The following is a 15,689-nucleotide window of genomic DNA, read 5'->3' on the forward strand; positions in this document are numbered from 1 at the left end:
ATTTAGCCCCAGTCAGTCAGAAGATAAGTGTATTTTGGCATATTCTAACAGACATACCTGTATCGACACACAGCATCTTCCAATGCACTATACAGCTACCACTTAGGGACAAATGAATGTCATAAAATACACAAACAGATACACATATCCCGTTGCTACCTAACACATTAATGCTGATGTTTGTACTTTTTTTTTTTAAAGCCACAGTCATTACGCTTCTCTTGTTACTGGGCAGCCACTCTAACCACAGGCAAACAAGATCTTTGGTAAAAGCAGGGAAAGGTTGGAGGAACGCAACCTCGCATGTAGTATTTTCAACACACAGATGATCAAATCAAATTCTCTTTTACTAGAAAACTTTATTTTTTTTCAAGTGTTCTGAAAATTTTACATTTTATACTGTTAAAGATTTAAAAGAACCTTTTTATAACCTTACATCAATATATCACATTGCAAACTTAACAGCAAAAGTAATGAGTACAGCACTTTCATGCCGGTACAAAAGCTGCAACCATATTTATGATCGTTTCTTGTCATATCTGTCATTTTACTAAAATTAATTGGAAAATACAAGTTATTCATAAAACCTTTAAAACCTCCAATACAGTAATTATTACAGAATGGCAACAATGATTCTCCTTTCCCCCCTCCCCCAATATTGGTTACAATGCCACCAAAAAGAGATTTTTCCTCTATCCATTGCTTACTTTCAAACATTTTGTATGGGAAGAAATCAAATACATTTATACCCTGTGTAGGTACTAAACCCATTTCACACGTGCATGTGTACATGCACATATGAAATCTCCAATGCGGCAAAACATTACGCTTAAAGATGCTGAAAGACTCCTAATGAAAAGATGGTTCTCTGTTTTTGGTAACTCCAGGTCACTTCTTTGTGTTCTCTACCTTTAATAAATTTGGAAGTAAGGCATCCCTACCTCTGTTCAGAAGGTATCAGGACATTTAAAGGCATTTAGGTTTAGCATTGTTTTTAATTGGTATGTTTATGATCAGGAAGAAGATAAACCATGAAAAGGCAAAACATTAGTGCTCCTACTGAGACCTCTACTAACCTCTCTTCCTGAGAGCACCTCTACTAAATACCCTGGAGCAAAGTCTAGGATCACTTACATTCCAGCAACTCTCACTGGGAATTATCCAATTAAAGCTGCAATTCCCCCACCCCCTTTTCCCTCATAGGTCTAAATATACAACAAAATATATTGCAAAAATCAACTACTCTGTATTTTAATAACTGACTTCTCGATGGAGAAAAGTGAAGATACAACCACCTTGAGTATTTCATGTCCATGTGAATCATATATCCTGTTATTATCTCCTGTTCTTCCACCACCAAAGAAACAAGATTATTAAAACATTATTGTGCATACTGAAATAGAGTACTGCTTAAGAGGTTATTGTTTTTAAACAACAAGCGAGCCTCTCTTCTCCCTTCATTTTCGATGAATCATTGTCTTTCATTATTGGATTCTCCCATAGATCTTCCTATACTGATGGTCTCAAAGAGTTTGCCGAGGTTCACTTCTGAGTAGCTGCTCATGGACAGCCATTTGTCTGCTGTGCTCTTCAGTCTTTTGTAGGCCTCAGATATTTCCTTTCTGAGTGGCTTCTTCTTCAGGTACTCTAAGAGAATGAAGGAAAAGAAAAGAAAAAACAGGATTAAAAGACCACGAGAAGAAAATACAATTGCATTCACTATTGCTGTGAACCATGGTATCTTGAAACTACGTGAATATCATAGTTAGTATTCAATGACAACATTTAGGGCAAGCTCTTCAACCTTCCTGGGTTGCCCACTCCCACCTACCTTTGCCAGCAATGCCACAGCAGCGGGTTAGGGCGATGCCAAACCTGTATTTGCACCGAGGCCAACCGCAGCTCCCGTGGCCTCAGCCAGCCCCACCTGAGCCAGTGCACCAACTCCAGTCAGGAGCTGGCAAAATACGCTGCGTGCCCAGTAATGTCATTAATGTGAACTTCCTGTCATCTGAAAAAAAAAAATATCCAGGATGTGCTGCATAGGATGCTCTGGACTACTGAGCATACAGGAAGGATGTACCCCAAAATGAGACTCTCTGCAGGAAGACGTCTCCCTCCGAGGGGCCTGGAGGAGCTCCAGGTCAAGCAGAGCTATGAGCCCAGCACAGAGACTTTATCTCATGAGCTCTTAAGCCACTTGGGCGCAGCGTAAGGAAGTGCCTTACAGGCAGCGCCTTACAGGCAGCCAACACGACTCTTCTGTTGGGCATTAGAGGGACCTAAAACTGGTTGTCTCATTCCCTCCTGCCATCTTAGCACCATTGCTACTGCCCTCCTCTGCTTTGAGAACATCACAAAGATGCTTTCGTCGCCTTGCAGACAGCTTTTACTATGTAACATGAGTTAGGATGAAAAAAAAAATTATATTCAGAATAGTTAAGCTTATTCCAGAGAAGAGCGGTGCAACAGGTTCTGGAGGAGAGGACCCTGCTTTTTTGAGTCCACCTCTGCGAGGGAAGAAACCAGCCTGAGTTGCTTTTGTGACGTGACTGAGAAAAAGATGTGCCCTCTAAGACTAATCTTTATTTCAGCCACCAAGTGAAGGACTGCTATATGAGGAGATGGGGGGAGCACAGTAACAGAAATAGTTATTATAATTTGGGGTTTGTGACTTCCTCCTCCCCAAGTATTTATGAACATTTTTGCAGAGTGTTTTAAGACGAACTCAGAAGATTAACTACTGGATTCAGTACAAACTTTATGTTTTACCAAGGAACTATTACCTGCTCAGATTTTCCATGTTATTGACAACGTTCCACTGAACTCCATCTCTCTATGTGACACTATAAAATCTTTAAAAATTAAATTAAAATTTAAATTAAAGATGACAGTTTAAGCAACTGAATGCATTGCTTAAAAGCCCTTTGGAAAGCAATTTTCATACATCCTAGTGAGGAAGGCAAAAATGGTGCTATCATTCAGTTTTAAGTATTTACATTTACAACATTGGGTAGTAAGTCAACAAAATAAGATGTCTAGGTGAACATACTACATTCTTACCATTATTTAGACAGTAATGGAATTTATTTATTCGTGGGATTAAAAATGCCTTAAACCACACCCCAAATACAATAAAAAATCTTGATTACAAGAATCTGTTCGTTAACAGACTGAAATCACTACAGCATAAACACATTTAATGATCCAGAAATTATTTAAATGTAGAGTTTAATTAAACAACACATGAAAACCATAATAACCCAATCCATAAGAACACCAAACCCTCCTTGTCACAAATTCAGCACTAACTAGTTTGTGCATTTGCAAAACATGCAGTCCACTAAACTGGTTCATTTGCCACTGCTCACATGCTAGCAAAACCGTGCTGTTTGTACCAGTGAATTATAAAAAATATCACACTTGTAGTTCAAAACTAGGCAAAAATAGTTTAAAGCTTCCTGGAGCTCAGGAGGGACCAAGGTGAAATGCATCAATGTGCAGAAACAGCTGGCACACATGAAAAGGAGGAGGAAGACACATTAATCATGAGAACAAGTAGGCAAACAATAAAACAATGTCGAAAGTAGAGAACAAAAATACCAGCCTGCCTGCAGCTCGAGATCGTCACCCACTCTCCTATCAGAATTTCTAGCCCCCCCCCCATTAAATCTAAACTTTAATTACACGTGATAACACTCCCGACGATACGCTTTGAGCATTTCTTAGATGCAATTGCTTTTGTAGGAGAAAAAGGGTGGGCTTAAAAAAAAAGGGGGGGGGGGCCGTGGCAGTAAGGAGGCCACGGGGATGTTTCCGTGGGGGAGCGATGGCGGGCGGGTGGGCGAGTGGCTCCGCGCAGCAGCGCTCTCGCCGCGGCCCCGCCACCCCGCGCCGCTGAGTGACACGAGCGCGCCTGACAACTGGGGCGAGTGGATTTAAAGACCTGCAGTAACGCAGAGCAGGGGAAGATGAGAGAGGACACAGCTCCTGATGTGTTTACCTCCTCTGCTGATGGGATATTGACTTTTCCCACCAGGTTGGTTAGAAAGGGGACTATTTACGCTGCCACACAGCAGAGCAAGAATGACAACCAGCATCACTCTGTGCTCCTTTTAGTAAAAGGCAACTGTGACCGTCGTATATCACGCAGCCAGTCAATACCTTCTAGTTACCATACCATCCAACTTAGGGATGCATATAAAAGCTCCTACTTTCTTCCCAAATGAGAATTTAATCGATAATGCACCTAAGGCCCTCTGTGAAGGCAGCTACACAAACCGACTGCAATAGCTTTTCAGTAGTCAGTCACGTCCTGAAAATAGTTCTGCGTCTATTATCACTGTATCATTGTTTTAATAATATCCAAGCGCAGTGGCAAGCAATCATTTGCAACAACCAATACTGCTGACTGTATATATAGATACCGATACATGTGCAAACACACACAGAGCATGCAGAAGATAGTACTAAAAGAAATATGCACACTAAAATAAATCTATTCTGAAATACAAACTTGAAAAAAAATAGGAAAACATGATCCTGATGATATAAAATTAAATTCAGGTACTATATTCCATGAAGTTAATAAGCTAACCCTAGCAAATATTTTGAAATCAAATCTCATCACCAAATATGCAGTTAACACCACCCCCCCCACACACACACACAGCTGCCACCCTCTTCCTTTCACAAAACGGACTCTCAACTTCTAGATATCCCTGTCAAAATCAGCACCACGTCCAAGCTCCTATTTAGCTTTCAGGGTATATTTTTATATTACTTGAAAATTTAATTTTTGAAAAGGTACCTGAAATCCATTTACCCCATACTGCTGCACTGATGGTGGAAGTAAGGATGGAAGTATTTGGAGGTTATCTATATCTGGTCATGCATTTTCCATTTACTGCATTTTCTCTTCATTCCTATTAAAATGACACAGAATAACCTGACAGTGAAGATCAAGAACTTTTGTTCTTGGATTCACTAAGATGTGGCTCAGTGAAAGTCTTCTTTTTTTTTTTTTTCTTCTACTGATTGGACAACTGAACTGTGTCATATTATTAAACTCTCTCCCCCCGATTATTCTGTTGATAGCCTGCTCTCCAGAGTGAGAAGTAAAAATATATTCACATTTCTTTGTATTTGTGTGCATATATCTGCACTGAGTATGTGACAAACAATGTAGATGTCTGCGAGCACAGTGCCAAATTGTTGGTTTTATCTGGGAATGAACAAAAAAAGCTTCAGCGTATCATTTATGTACAGCGTCGTGTCTCTCGAACACTTTTATTTAAAGAGTTAAAGAACGTGCTAAATTAGGTACTGAAATTTTTACATCGCCTACTGGTTATTGTATTTTAATTACAGCAAGCTTAGACACACAGGCAGCAGTCTCTGTTCCAAATATCTGTGTTTCATTTATTTCTGTGCAAAGGTAGCAAACAACAGTCAGTCATAATTGGTTCTGTCAGATGTTTTACAGTCAGTCATAATTGTCTCTGTCTAGAGGTGTGTCAATTTACTGCGAGTTAAATAAATATTCTGTCTATTATGATACCAGGTTATGTAAGCCATTTTTTTTAATTGCATGGGTTCCCCTTTTAGAATACTCAGCACCCCTATTTATACTGTTAACCTTAACTTTGCCATTTCTGGAATGTCAATGAAAAAAGTCAACAGTAATTTAATGAGCAGATGCATAAGCCTCTAGCTTACTTGCCTTTTTATTTCTAATACAGCAAATTAGGCTTTAAAGCAATTAAATTATTCTGTCTTGACAGTTTTCTCCTTAAATATCTATCGGTGATGCCAGTTCGCCAGACTAAAGAGGGAGATTGCCTAATATAAGCCTTCAGTTTTTCCTGTTTGCTTTTTGAAGAAAATAATCCTCTCAACTTGCCCCAACTTCTAAACCATATGTCCCTATAAAATAACATGCACTGCTGCCGACAAGGGCTACGTTTGCCTTCCCCAGCATCTGGAGCGCGCCTCCATGCAGTCTGGGTGCTCACGTAATACGAAGTAAAGCAATCCTAATGTGATCTAATTCTGATTGCAGCAGAATAAGAAAACCTTGAGATCCCAAAGCCCTGCTCTTACTAATTGGAACGAATCAGCACAAACTGATCCATGGCAGCCTACAAGTCCATCCTCACCACTTCACCAGGCAAGTCACTAGCTTTGCATAAAACCAGTTACCTGAAGCTTTTGTGCACCGATACAAAAACACAGCTCTCACACTGCATAAAATATCGTGGCTCTGCTCAGGCGCCCTACCACACTACTCTTGCAAGCGCGATTATAATCCTATTTAATAATCCTGTTTACCATCGGGCTGGTTAGGATCCAAGCAAACCCGGGGCGCCCATTTTCCCACAGGCGCCTGTGGGCACTGGGCTGTGAGCGCGGGAGGGAGCGTGGTGTCCTTTGCCGCATTTCAGGAGTGAAAGAGTCACCTTGAAAGTGATCAAAAAACGTACTGCAACCGGAACAAAGTGATTCTATCAGGGCTGGACTATATGGATGTTTGTATTTGTCATCTCTGAGGGAAATTGCACATACAGCTCCCTTGCTGAGGGTAGAAAAGTACTGTCAACTATACTGGACAGTTCCCCCCCTGCCCTGCTCTAAACCTATTTTTATTTATTTATTTACAGCGAGGGAACCCCCCCACACACATTCTGCAGGATGATTAAGCACTGTTGTATAAATAAAGTTAGAAGATCAAACGAAAGAGGGGACTCGGGTTAAATGCTGGAAGACAAGCTTAAATAAAGTTCTAAGAAAAAAGCAAGACACGCTGTAATTCCAAGAACCTATTACTTCAGACAATTTACTTCAAAAAATAAAATCAGAATGGTAAATGATTACCCAAAAGCAATCATGTCATCATCACTGAAAGATGGAATAAAATAATTTTTTGTGAAGTGGCTGAATGAGAGCAACTTAAAAGCCACGGAGCCTGTCAGAAGCACATTATTTCTTTTTACACCCCGTTTCCCAATTCATCTCAGTGCTGCTGACTAACCTTGGCTCCCAGCAGGTGGAGCATTTAAAATAAATAGCATTTCCTACAAAACGTGCTCCAACTGCCCCATGACAGACGCTTCCAATTCCTGGCCAGCCACTGGATCAGCTTCAGCGGTATCTAACAAGGTGTAAATACAATAACAAGCATGTAATTAAGTGAGCATGATGAAGTTAATGGAGATAATTCATTCCATTTTGGGCTTATGAATATTCTATTAGATGTTATCAGGCAGCTGGAATAGCTGTTAATTTAATCATCATTCAGACCAGCAAAATGTTCTTTGTGCGAGTATAATTGCAGAGAATGAATAATTGATTTGACAATTGTACCAGTGGATTTCAAACAGTTCTGTGCACTCTCAGAGCAGGAAGGGAGGAGAACTGGAATACTCAAAGCAGTGAAGAGGTGGCAGAGAAGCCAGCCTGTAAATTGAACATTATCAGGACACAGATAAAGGACAATTTTTATTTTATCAATGCAACACAATTACATTACAGTGCGCTAGTAATCATTCTGCCCACACTTTAAAAAGGGAAATAAATTACTCTTCATGGGAAAGGACAAAAAGAAATATCAAAACCATTTAGAGACCATTGATATTGGATATTTAATTTTTTGCATTATATTTTATTATGGGAAATATCAAACTGTGTTTTAAATTGCTGGCACATTTAACTCTGTTACCTGCAATCAAATACACAGATTGTATTTTACATGTACCTCTGTATTACAGCATGTTCTATGAATTACAATGATTTTACTGCAATATAAAAACACATATATACACACCTGCGTTTTTAAAAGGTGTTTTAGGATACAAAAGTATTGTACACCTGAAGAATGTGATCTTGTCTTCAGTGTATCAAATATAACCCACAAAACAAAACAAAAAATCCCCTGACACTGTCACAATTCAAAGTGCTATGACTATTTCACTCGAGTAGCAAAACTGGGAACGTTACTTATGACTGCCAAACAGGCAAATTTGCACATAAAACTCATTTTCATGAAGGCTGGCAATGAAAAGTCCATGCTCAAAGTAACTTCAGTACCTGCAAGCGCACATACTGATATACCCATTATTAGCGTGCAGAAGGGCTTCTGTGTCTGAAATCAGAAAGCATCAGCTCTCCCTACAATATTTTGTTTCACAGCACAGAGCATCATACCGTATTTTTTGCAAATTATCCAAACATATTCATAATCCTGTCTGTATGACGCAGGACAACAGTTAAGAAAACGAATACCGTCATTTAACGATGGCACGCTTAAAAGAGTCAATGAAAGAGAGTGACCTGCTCCTATCTGCGAGCACGCACCATGGGAGGATGTGCTGAGTAGCCTGCGAGTGCCCCGGAGCCACAGCGTGCAGCAGGCACTGGGCTGGAGCAGCTGAACTGCAGCGGGTGGCTGCAGCGCTGCGAGCGCCCTGGGCTCAGGCTGCGGGGCTCGCAGGGCGCAGGGCTTGGCGTAGGGCTTGCAGGGCTCAGGGTGCAGGGCTTGGCATGGGGCCAGGCAGCCCAGCAGTGCTCCCCCGGCGAAGCAGCCCCACTTTCCAGCCCAGGACCCCCAAGGCTGCCGAGCCGCAGAGGCCGCACACATTCGTGTCTACACTGGTGTGTGTGTGCGAGTGCGTCTAAACTTGCACTCACCTCCTCTTCCTCCTCCACCTCAGCCCTAGCACTGCTGCGCTTTTGGGGCTGTGGCACAGGACCATCGCTGCTACGGCTCTGCTACAGCCTTGGCCCTTGGGGTATTTTCACCCAGCTCCCATTTCTAGCCCTAAAAGTAGCAAAAGCTAGTGTAACGCTCATGCTTCTTTCTGTTTAATTTACAACACAATTAATTTCTAAATACTAATTTCTGGTGAGACTGCGACTCTCAGATCTGGTCAAATGCCCCTGGTGAGCACGAAATACTGATTTAAGGTAGCTAATCATTCAGAATATTTTATCTTAGCTATGGTTCCAAAATAATGAAATTTTATAAAATATTTCCAATACTTCTTGAAACAAGAAGTGCACATACACTTGGGATCAGTTTGATCATTATTTACAAAAAGGGGAGACTAACATATAGCATTGTGGGATTTGATGATTTGTTTTAACAGTGATTTTTTGAAGGAATACATGGTTTAAAAACTGTATCACACCAAAGAGATCAATGCCACAGTGAACCTGCTGCATAAATACGATAGCACCAAGTGAGACTAATTCTCCTGTACACAATGTACCCTGGCAGTCTAAATGGCTTTAAACTGTGTGCACACATGTAATGCATTCTCACATAGCCAGACAGGCTGTGAGAATCAGATCCAGCCTAAGCACAGCATAAATCATAGCCGAATAATGCACACCAATTAATATTTTTGCTAGAGTTTTCAAGCACTCCATAATGGGTCAAATTCCGCATTCTCTCTTCTGCAGCCTTAGTTTATCCAACTGTACTTCTAAGGATTTTCCATTTTTCTTTCTCTAGTGAAATGTGATTCTTAATGTACAGCTTTAGGCACAAAATCAAAACTTTTTGAATGTTTATATATGCAGGACAATATTTTAACAGGGACAGAGTCAGGGAAACTTCCTTATCTGAGCTGCAAACACCCCTTACCTTCTTTTAGAAAGGTAACTCTCCAGCAGGCCTTGACCTCCTTTATATATGTGTATGTGTATATGTATTTATATATACATACACACACATATTAATACCTACTAAACTTTCAGCTTTTTCAAATGTGATTTAGCGGTTGGAAGTGGTAAGTAATGCATGAATCCAACAACCCACCAGACCAGCTAATTCTCAAGAAACTACCAGAAGTAACTGTGGACTACCACCAGCGACTGCTTAAGAAACAATTTTCACTTAGACAACTGCCATATTTGAACATAATGCAGTTAAAACATGAAATAAAATTTTAACTTCGATCTTAACTTTCCTAATTTCTAGATTGCCTAACTTCTGGAATTATAGTTGAGCCCACTTTAATGTTGTTTTCATAGAGCTTTTGAACTTTACTCTGAAACAGAAGAGCTTAAGTAAAAAATAGGAATAAGGTAACAAAACTGAAGTGGGCAAAAGCCAAAATTCTTGTACTTTCAGTACTTTCAGATCATATGTAGGCTTCTTCACAGAAAAGGAGTTTTCAGACAGACTCTGAAAACCACTTTGTATGTTTTTTTTGCCAGTTCTGAGGATTTTGATCCTGGGAACTAAGACAAGACTGACTGACCAGACAAGCAATTTCCCAATGCAAAGGTAATCCAGATCTTGCAAGCTATGTGGATCTATATGGATTACAAACACTGTTTTTGCCTCTATACATTTACAAAAGCACATCCTTTCCAAACTTCAAATTACTCCATTAATATCATTATTAAGAATGTATACACTTAAGGCTGAAAATTCAAAGGTGATTACATTAGTATATACATTGTATATTTATAAATTGTTGTCTTCAATCCAAAGCCAATGTCTTGTTATTAGCCATTATTTGGTACATCACTGAGACTGAAGACAAAAATGTGGGTGAGGGTCATGTTCCAATCTAACTAGTCCTCATTTAAAATGAGTTGCAATTCGACTTGCATTTTCTTCTCAAGAAGCCCTGACAGTTACCCCAATTCATCTTCCTCACTAAGAAAACTGGTAACTGATTTTGCAGCCTAAAAAGCCATTTTATTTTGATATTATTATTTTTTAATTTTATAGGCATCTGAACCTTTATTTTTATATTCTTGTCCTAGAAATCTTGCCTTTTATTAACTGTTTTCTGGGAAACTGAATAATGAGACTGAGATCTGTAAAAACTGGTTTTTGTTCCATTCAAGAGTCAGTTGCCCCCCTCCTTCTTGGCTGCAGAGGTAATTAGCTCTGAAATTGCTGCTCTGAGCATGTTTCCTGTATTTATTCCTGTAGGTGGCTCTTTAGTGGGGAATTCTGCAACATCGAACCAGGTACATGTGATCATTTTCCATATCATATCCCCAAAATATGGCCAAAAATATAGGCCAAAGAGAGAGAAAAAGAGTGTGCGCCATGTGTGTCAATAATAAAAAGCCCCAATGGACTCATCTTTATTTCCCCTCAGCACAAACACTTAATAGAGAAATACTGTATTACAACAAACAAACAAACAAACAAACAAACAATTCTCCTGAAATATTTAAACTTTTGAGTCATAGTGACTAACCTCCAGGTTTCTTTTTTTCTGCTGATCTTAATTTATCTGACCAGTTTTTCTGCCTCAGCTATGTTCTGTCTAAGACTAACTTCAGTGGCCACAGTTTCTGCTGGTCTTTCTGGGAAGGCATGTATGTACAGAGGCCATATACTTGCAACGTGGTTCAATTCCAAAAGTTTCTGGGGAGGCAGAGAGATGTGTTGATATGAGACCAAGGAATAAGGTAATGTATAAATCCTGCAAAGATGAAATTCTAGTTTAAGAAGGAAAGAAAAAAACAAAACCAAGAGAAAACAGGGGATCTCTTAAATTTAGATTTAGGTGTAACTAACTAGTGTATGAAGTGTTTCTCATGGAGTTGCACTCTCACTTTTCTCTGAGACCTGACCTGGTGCTCTCCTTTTTCCCTCACTGTTATTTGATTCACCTACTTAATAAAGCTTTTTTTTTTTTTTTTTTTTTTTTTTTTTTTTGTGAGGACACACACAGACAAACAGACACACATATACCCCTTTTTACGGTTCTTGCACTTTAATTTTTCCATTATATTGCCAGGAGGATTTAGTTTTATTTCACTGAAGGAGATGATACTGCTTTTTTCCTAACTCTATTGATAAGCATCCTTCTTACCCTTTTCTAGTCATTCTGTCACCACATTTAAAGATATTCTACTTTAAAAGGTATTTACCTGGAAAATGCAGACAGCTCATATAAAATAAAGTTTATCCAAAAGAGTTCCACTGACTAGTTCTTAGTAGAATCATTCTGCAAGGACACAAGTCCTGTACATATATATCAGTGAACAGTAACAACTAAACACAATCCATCCGTACCATCAAGTGAAGTTCCTTGAATATAAAAATCTAAGAGTTCACAACATTTCTACTTTGAAGGCAGCAAAACCTCAATGGCTAGAATTTATTCAAGCCAATAAGGAAATGTCCATTTTTAAGGAGAATGCTAAAAAATCTTATTGCAACAACTTTGCACTTCCACACTGCCACCTATTGGAGGTTTTTAAAGCACTTTACAAATATTAGTGAATGATATCTCAATATGTTCTTGTGAGATAGACACCATTCCCACCCTATGGATAGAGAGCAACCTTCTGGACTGTGGTGAAGATTTCCAAAGGTATGTTACCAATGCTATGATTTGGTGCCTACCTAGATGCGTAAATATATTCCCTTATCTTCATTATGGAGCACTGCAGTGCTACATGACTTAAAAGATTACAAATATTAATCCCCCTTGAAAATTTGGTACGTTATTTAGATGACTAAATACGAGGCTGAAATTCACAGCTTAACTCTCTCACAGTCCTGCAGGAGCAGCCCACATCTAATCTGCAGTCCGAAATTCTAAAGCGGTGCAATCTAGTGACTGAAGTGTAAGACTGCTTGCTTCCCTGTTAAAAGTGATCAAAACATAATACAGCATAACATGCATTTTACAGTGGTACAAGCAAGTAAAACAACTATTCAGACTGTTTATGTATTATACTATTCATAAAATAAAGTCTTGGCAACAAGCGAGTAAAACATCCTTGTTCTTTTAATTCTCACCACCTGTAAATAATCTTCCTGTTCGTATTTTATTGGAAAACAACTGATTTAAAAGTCACCTAGTGTTATAACCCCCCTCCACAACTGCCATCTGTCCTGCAGTTGTAGTAACAGACCCTTTCATTCACAAGGGAAGCCAGCAGAATAAAGAGGAAGAGGAGGAGGAGTTGAAGGGGAAGAGAGTGAGAAAGCGGATAAATTCCATTTGTGCTATTAAAAAAAAATAGAAAAGTGAACTCAGTGGTTGAAAAGTGAAGGTAAAAAGATGAAAACAGTAATCTTGCTACAGAAACCAGAGAATTATGTTCTTGCTCTCCCCCTCTTTTTTTTTTTTTTTTTTTTTTGCTTTCACACTGTACAAACTGTAGCACCCTGAACAACTCACTCCCCTGCTATTTCCAGCACTTTACAGAAACTTTTCAACATTTCTGTTTGACACACATTTTCAGCAGTGAGGTGAAGACAATAAGTAAACAGGTAGTGAAGGGCTATTTAGAGAGCTGGTCAGTCACAGTAATAATAATGTAAAAAGAAAAAAACCCACACAGAACAGAACATCTATCCTATGTGCTGTAGCCACAGACAGCACATGACCTCTGACAAACAGTTTTCAGAGTAATTTTAATGCTACTCTGGATTTAACTTGACTAACTGGTAGCAATTGAGCACATCTTTTTTTGTGGCAGCAGTTATCTAAAATGCTACAATAACAGCATCAAAAGTAGAATGGTGGAAGATTGGTTTTCCATTGTGCTGCTGAACTGGCATAATGCCCACTTTAAAAGCAATTCGCTGCTCATCACTGAAATCTGGCAGACACGACACTAAATGCCTCGAGGAAAAAAAAAAAGGGTCTTGAGAAGGGGGAACCACTCCAACCACCAAGCAAAGAAAAAGAGGAGGAAAAAAAAGGGAAAAAAAGCAAAGAATGATGAATCTATGTAAGAAGAGAAAATTGCAAAATAAAAAGTTTAGCACTGCATATAGACTCAACAGGCTCTACTTAATTTGCTTGAAGATTTTATCGCAGGCTTGCATTAGTAATAGCAGAACAAAACAAAGGCAAATATATATTTATGTCTGTCTATTGTTCTGATGAAGTGAAAATGTACTAAATTACATCAATCATTTGTCAAACACATCTTCCTAGTTTTATTTACCACCAAATATAATGAGTAAATATGTGAGAATAAAACTCTTCTTTTTATATGGACATTTACAATTTTTTTCCTCTACTAAATACAGGTAATGATTTAGGAAGCTTTCAAAATGTCTTTTTACTGTCAATAAAACTAATTCTATTCCCATTTTCATGTTAAAAAAGGCTTTACAAATGAAAATTCAAATTAAAATTCTGATTATAGTGTAGTGTGACAACACCTGTATTTATAATTTTACTGTCAGCTAGCTCATAGTGTTTAACAATAGCTTGAAGCAGAAAAGTAATTGGAATTTGTCTGTAACATGGCAGATGACGACATTGGGCACTTTGCTGTGCTAAAGCAAATTTGGTCTGATGACAAAATAACCTCAGAAAGGTCTATAAAAAGCCCCAAAGGTTAAATAAAGTCATCCTCTATTCAGGGACCTCTAATCTATCACAGTAAACCAAAACCAGTTGAGTGATAGCTGCAGAAAACAGGGTGCCCCTGGAGCTCGCAGTCCTTTCCCAGCAAGTATCCCTCCAGTGCCTCCCCCACATCTACCTCCCAGGAGCCGCTCTAAAATGGTGCGTTACCCCCTGGCTTATCATCCATGTGATTCAGAAACGCGAGCAAGAAAGCAAGCAAGGGGACGTTAGGGTAGGCAGAGAGGATACAAGCGTGCTGCAGTTCAACGGACCTCTGCCTGAATAAAAAGGGAACAACCTAACAAAAGCGTGCAACGCCAGCGCGAACATGGCAGTATCCCGTGCACGGCAGCGGCTGCACATTTCCCACACAGTTACATTCACGTGTGCCAGCTGGCGTGTACTGACAGGCTAGGTCAAAACTGGGACGCAACACACACGCTTTAAAAGAGTCAACATGAAAAATATATTTAAAGCAATTCTGTCAATTAGAGGATTTTAAAACTGAAACGCATGCAGCTCTCCACACAAAACTTGCCTTAGCCTAAGTCTACAAATTAAAAGCCCGTGCTTTTCATTATCCCGAAGACAGGAAAAAAAAAAAAGAAAGAAAAGGAAGCCACAGAAGAAAGAAAAACAGAATGACAGTGATGTTTTAGTTTACACTAGATATGGCAACACATACAAACTGTCAAAACTATGGAGTGAAAAAAGCTGTTATCAAGCAACTGTCAAGAGAGTCCTCTGAGATTTGGAAATCTTGTGTTTATTGTAACTACTGCACATTACACAAAGAAAGAAACATCCCTCTTCTTACCATTGCTGCTAAATATCATGCAAGAGAATCCAGACTTCCCCCTCACTATTTAGATTAATTTTTTTCCTGTGTAATTCTGTGCCTGACAGCACCGTGCCCCTCCTTTTTCAGGTTTTCTATTGTTTGGTCAAAGTTCAGCAAAAAACTTGAGGTTATATAGAACATTATTTCATTTTCAAGAACTGTCAACACCCATTTTATGTTGTTAACTTCTTGTACATCATTTCAGAGTGGAAACTGTTAACACCAAAATACACACAGGAAGAATTTCTCTCTTTTAAGAGTTACATACAAGGACCAAAGAGAAAGGAAACAGCTATTTACTAGGCAAACTAGCAAGTCCTTTTTTATGTATTTTAAAATACTGTCTAGAATTGAGGTTTATAGTGCAAATGACAGTGGGTTACAATATTCAAAGGTTTAGTCTGAATGTATTAAATGTAGATTGTAAATCACACTTCCAAATCATAAGAAAATATTTGACAGAGAACTTCCATCTCAGTGGGGTTTCACTACAGCCTTCC

General features: G+C 39.0%; 1 protein-coding gene across 5 annotated transcripts in view; it reads right to left on the minus strand.

The window, feature by feature from the left end:
* Positions 1-339: 339 nt before the first annotated feature.
* POLA1 (DNA polymerase alpha 1, catalytic subunit) overlaps positions 340-15,689 on the minus strand; it is a 213,482-nt gene continuing 198,132 nt past the window's right edge. For 4 of the 5 annotated variants that reach the window (XM_026103404.2, XM_026103402.2, XM_064498137.1 and 1 more), the window contains one exon: positions 340-1,647. In XM_026103404.2, coding sequence (XP_025959189.2) covers positions 1,472-1,647 — 176 coding nt within the window. In that variant the 3' untranslated portion in view covers positions 340-1,471. Of the gene's footprint in view, positions 1,648-2,786; positions 2,856-15,689 lie in introns of all 5 variants that reach the window. The other variant, XM_064498149.1, reaches the window with a different exon arrangement.

This window comes from Dromaius novaehollandiae, chromosome 1 (genome assembly GCF_036370855.1).
Source record: "Dromaius novaehollandiae isolate bDroNov1 chromosome 1, bDroNov1.hap1, whole genome shotgun sequence".
Taxonomy (NCBI): domain Eukaryota; kingdom Metazoa; phylum Chordata; class Aves; order Casuariiformes; family Dromaiidae; genus Dromaius; species Dromaius novaehollandiae.